Here is a 5,670-nt window from a genome sequence, read left to right as displayed (position 1 = left end):
GAGTGGGGTTTAAGGGGGAATGTGGGTGAGGAAGTCTATGGAGTTTGTGTGGGGTGGGTGTGGGCTCCCCTGCTACACTCCCCACCTCGTTGATAGCCCTTGCTTTCAACAGCAGCAGCTCCCCGTGCACAGTCTCTGCTGCCAGGACCAGGCAGAGGGCCCTCGCGGCTCATGGTTGTGGCAGGCAGAGTCCACCACCTTAGAGTCTTTGGCGTGTAGCATGTCATTGGGTCAGGTGGGCTTCATACTTCTGTGTGTGGCTCCCCATCCCCACCAGAGTGCTCAAAGCCCCACATGGAGGCACAGATCCAGCCCGATCTGGCTCGAAGGCACACGGGAGTGGGCCAGGCTTACTTGGTGCCACCACATGTGCAGCCCCTGGGACTCAGCCAGAGCCACATGCCACCAGGGGGCTCTGCCTGCCATATCCATGAGCACCCTGAGGGTTCAATGCATTCTGCTGCTGCTGCCACAGCCAGCAGGGACTGCACCATTTGGGAGGGGTGGGGCATGTGGCACATGCACCCCCACAGCCGCCTGTAGGCAGGAGCCCCCTCACCACTTACCAGCTGTCCGGTTATGCAGCAACGCACTTGGTGCTTCCACATGGGGCTCCCAGAAATTCACATACATCTTTCTGAAGTTTCATGTAGGACTAGTATTAATCTTGGCACAAGCATATGCAGTTCCATTGGTTCAAACGTGTTACATCTATTTACCTTAGCAGTGAGATAAATATATTATATAACAGTTTAGATGGACAAATTTCCACAGGACCTCAAGTACATTAATCCAGAGTAATGTGAATTATCCCACGTGTCTACCTGGATTTTTTAAATATGAGAAAACTATGGAAACTATATATATATTAGGGAAATTATGGAAACAATATTCAAAAGGTGTAGTATTGGTTTTTGCAATGTCTATATCTATATAGATATATATAGTTTCCATAATTTTCTTATATTTATAAATTTCAGGTAGGCATATGGGATAGTTTACATTACTTTGGATTAATGTACTTGAGGTGCTGTGGAAATCGGACTGTCTAAACTGTTCTAGAATTTTGTACCTGTTAGAGGTTTGGTATATTTTAAGCTTGTTAATAAATATTTTTACTTTTGCATATATGTGTGTATGAGAGCATCTGTATCGGCACTCACTCTATCATGCACAGACATTCACTCATCCTAGAAATAGTTATCAGAAATGGGGGAAATCACCATATTTATGCCTGGGAGCCCCATGGAGGTGGAACCACAGAATCCGCCCTGTCCAATGATGCAGTACCTCTAGAAGCCCACACCGGCCACCAGCTTTCAGAGGGGCAGCTGTGGGCCAGTAATACGTTTTTTGGAGTGGCCCTTCGGGCTGGATTGAATGGCCTGGTGGGCCAGGATAGAATGGCCTGCCAGCCCCTGCCCTTATTTCTGCTGCCTGTCCCCACACCTGAGGGTGGTGAGGAGCAGCACAATTTGTGGGGCGGAGGGAGCCCATGCCTGAAAGACTCGGAGGGATCCAGGAATTCCACATGGTATCCACACTGGTGTGGTTCAGCAGGAGTTGCCCACTGTACAGTTGGGGGTATGGCTGCTGTATTGAAATGAGCCGTGTGATCTGGCAAACCTGCATGGCAGGGGCCCTTGTGGTTCAACATGGTGGGGCGGGGGGGTTATGCAGCATGGGGGCCAGTGCAGTGCGGTGGGGAGGTGCTTCATGGTGCATTGGGCACCTCTGCCAGGTGGGTGTGCGTATGTGGTGCAACATGCAGCCTGGGGATATGTGGCCCATGCAGTGTGGCTGAGGGTCCTGCAGCTACTGGCCACTCAGAAATTGGAGAGCCCTGCACTGAGTGAAAGTAGAACTAACTGTGTGAGGAAAGATCTCTTGCATAAGAACCACAGACTAGCTCAGCAGTTCTGTTATAGTATTGGTATAAAAGTTTCTACCATAGTTTAGGAATGGGTGTATTTAAGTCATGTAATTTCTGCATTTGGTAACCGTGGAAATAATTTAAATGTATACAATTTATATAACAAATTATATTGTCAGGTATACATACAAATGTTGCGGTCATTAACTGTATTGGGAAAGAAAGGGGATCCAAAATGTATGTATTGGAAACAGAATTAATGGCTGAATCCAAATAATAGCATTTATAACACTTTCCCTTCATATATCACAAATGGGTTTGTCTCATATTTGTTTTCCTCAGTTAAAATCATGTTAGTTCCTGATATCCAGATGATCACAATGGCTTTTAACATATACCAGACTGCAGGGAACCTCAAGCAGTACTTTGCAACACAGCTAAAAATACCAGAGAGTGTTTTACAGTTCCTATTTCAAGGTATGTATCAACATAAACACTTTCAGCTCTATAAAAAAGTCAGAATAGGTAGACCTTGATTTTGCAATTGTATCCTGACAGGCTGACTTGAGTTGGGTTCCACAGTGGTACGAGAATCTCTTTGTGAATCCTTCTGCAAGATCAGGTTGTTACTCTGTTACTGTTAATAGAACTGTACATTGGGGATATTGTAAAATGAACCAGCATTTTTTTTTCCTGGGCCCCTCACAGATGGTTGGAGAGTTTTTTAATTTTCCATTTTAAAAATAAAATGTGTCAGTTCATTTTTCCCCTTACACATTGAGGAAGGCAGAAATTGACCATAATAAAATGAATATATTTAATTGCTATGGCTTTTCTTGCTGTGACTGATTTGTTTTCCCCCCTTCCTTTTTATTGGTACTACCTGGGTTATCTCTCGGATCATCATCAACATAACCTTACCCTAAATTCAGAGTAGACTGTTTTACTTACAGGGCCATGATTGTTCTTTGGCACCTTATCTAGTAATACTACATGGAAAGAAATTATTAACTGTATCATATTTTTTTAAAAGAGGAATACATTTCATTGTTACATTTTTACTTTTAGGAAGGATGATTGAAGATAGTGAGACTCTATTGAGTATTGGAGTTAGGCCTCATGAAACTGTCCAGATTGAGATGTTATCTCTTGATCCAGAAAATTATCCAATCAGACCAATTAAATTGCAGCAGGAATACAACATGCCCGATGTCATAACTGTCAGAGTGGAAGCAGGTAAAGTGTTCTTGAAATATGCATTGATAGTCTTGTGATATAAGTAGGTACAAATTCAATTGAATATGCATTGATAGTCTTATGGTACTATAATTAGATGCAAATGATATTCAATAAATTGTTTTATCTCGTAATTGTTTTCATTGAATAGATGCCAATACATTCCAGGATGTAGCAGTAGAGATTGAAAGACCTACCTACCGTAAACCATTTCTGGGGGGATTTAAGCATAGAGAAACAGGTGTAGAATTTCATAATGCAGGATCACAAACCATACCCAAAAAACGACCTGGCAAAGGAATTGAAGTATTCTGTCGAGAGACTCAGGTAATCTTTTTACAGTCTTCCATTTAGAATATTTTCTACTAAACAGAATAGGAGGCTGACATGATTATCAGAATAACAGGCATCTTTTGATTTCCCCCTCCCCCCCTTCCCTTAGTTAAAAAATCAGAAGCAAACTATTTATTGGGGTGAAGATGGGAGGAGGGAGAGCCAAAGAATAAATACCACCTAAGGATTAGGCTTAAACTCTTACATGCTTCTGTTGTAACTGATCTTGTTCTTTATTGTCAGTATAGTTTATGTTGACTTACTGTGATGACACAAGCATACTTTTTGTTTCAGACTACTGTTGAGAAGAACAAGCAGCAACAGACTAGAAATACAACCTCCACTCAAATGACTAAAATTGGTGTCTATGTGTCAAATATGACAGATAAACTAATAAAACCAGGAAAATATCTTACAGCAGACGAATATCATAAACACAGGCTTGATGCAGTGAGTTCTCATCCTTTTGAAACTTTGTCTGTAAGACAGCACAATAAAAAGATTAATTGAACACATAATGGGATAAAGTTCACAGAAAGCATTTAAAGAAGAACTATGAAAAACATCTCAATCTTCACTTGTGTGAAGGAAATAGGAGCACATATCCACTCAGGTTACTAAGGCTGCATTTTTAACATTTGAGAAAGCTTTACTTCCCTCTATTTTAAAAAATCTCAATGCTTTCATAGTTTCTGTCCCAGGATATGAAATAGCTGCATTTAGAAGTTTGTTTAAGCCTCTTTTTTAAGCCTTTCTAACTTTCTCACAAAGTTTCTTTAGAAGTATGTAAATATCATGCATAAAGGTTAAAACTGCACAGGGTGACATAAGGAGGCAGCCTGCTGTCAACAATAGCACTAGATTGGGACTCGGGAGACTTTGCTTCAATTCCCAGCTCTGTCACAGGCCTGCTGGGTAACCCTTCCCAAGTCACTTTAGCCATTCTGCCTCAGTTTCTCCACTTGTAGAATGGGAATAATGATACTGACACGGAAAAGTGTTTTCAGATGTATTGTTAAAAAGTGGTATGTTAGAGGCAACTACTATTTGGTTAATGTTGAGTGACAGAAGTACTTTACAGAATGTGGTCCCCAGTATATGACTGCTCCTTCCTGTGTTCCAGCGTGTGCAGTTGATGCTGCGTTCACAATTTCAGCTGCATTTTCTATATTTTTCCCCTGGAAATTCACATACATGTTTCTGAAGTTTCATTTAGGACTAATATTAATCTTGGCACAAGCATATGCAGTTCCATTGGTTCAAACGTGATACGTCTATTTACCTTAGCAGTGAGATAAATATATTATATAACAGTTTAGATGGACAAATTTCCACAGGACTTCAAGTACATTAATCCAGAGTAATGTGAATTATCCCACATGCCTACCTGGATTTTTTAAATATGATAAAATTATGGAAACAATATATATATTAGGGAAATTATGGAAACAATATCCAAAAAGTATAGTATTGGTTTTTGCAATGTCTATAGATATAGTTATATATTGTTTCCATAGTTTTCTTATATTTATAAATTTCAGGTAGGCATATGGGATAATTTACATTACTTTGGATTAATGTACTTGAGGTCCTGTGGAAATCGGACTGTCTAACAGGTACAAAATTCAAGAACAGTTTTTAGAGTTTTGGTATATTTTAAGCTTATGATCTTGTTAACAAATATTTTTACTTTTGCATATGTGTGTGTATGAGAGCATCTGTATCAGCACTCACTCTATCATGCACAGACATTCACTCATCCTAGAAACAGTTATCAAAAATGGGGGGAAATCACCATATTTATTAAAAAAAAAATCCCCTCCCCCCCCCCCCCAAATGACAACTCTTAAGATACAAGCATCTTATTGTTTGAGACACCTATAGCTGTTGAGCAGTCTTGCAGGAACTACAAGATGTATTGAAGTATGATGGAAGTGTGAAGAAACAATGAATTAATATTGGCTAACATGTTTGATAACTATCCCAGCACATCAGGAACCATAACCATTATCAGTGTACTCTGTAACAAGAATTTTTTCAGAAGGGATTTGGGGGAATTTAATGGTATAGTCATATTGAATAATCACAGATTGGGGAGGTATTCAATAATTTGAACCTTAGTGGTCAATGATGCACCCTGTGGCTATTCCTGCTATTGCTGAAGAAAAGAGCTTTGTTATATTCTAGATGTGGAATAACGCTTGCTCACTTCTATGAATATTTAAAAT

The 5,670-nt window shown here is 40.1% G+C and overlaps 1 protein-coding gene across 1 annotated transcript in view; it reads left to right on the top strand.

Annotated features, from left to right (window-relative positions):
* IQUB (IQ motif and ubiquitin domain containing) overlaps positions 1–5,670 on the top strand; it is a 79,581-nt gene that overhangs the window by 12,847 nt on the left and 61,064 nt on the right. The window contains exons 3-6 of the mRNA XM_019509272.1: positions 2,216–2,350; positions 2,942–3,109; positions 3,261–3,436; positions 3,737–3,892. Of these exons, the coding sequence (XP_019364817.1) occupies positions 2,216–2,350; positions 2,942–3,109; positions 3,261–3,436; positions 3,737–3,892 (635 nt within the window). The remainder of the gene's footprint in view (positions 1–2,215; positions 2,351–2,941; positions 3,110–3,260; positions 3,437–3,736; positions 3,893–5,670) is intronic.

Source organism: Gavialis gangeticus, unplaced genomic scaffold (genome assembly GCF_001723915.1).
Source record: "Gavialis gangeticus isolate Ggan-Ray unplaced genomic scaffold, GavGan_comp1, whole genome shotgun sequence".
NCBI classification, from domain to species: domain Eukaryota; kingdom Metazoa; phylum Chordata; order Crocodylia; family Gavialidae; genus Gavialis; species Gavialis gangeticus.
Note: the sequence above shows the minus strand (reverse complement) of the source record. Positions and strands in the feature narration are given on the sequence as shown.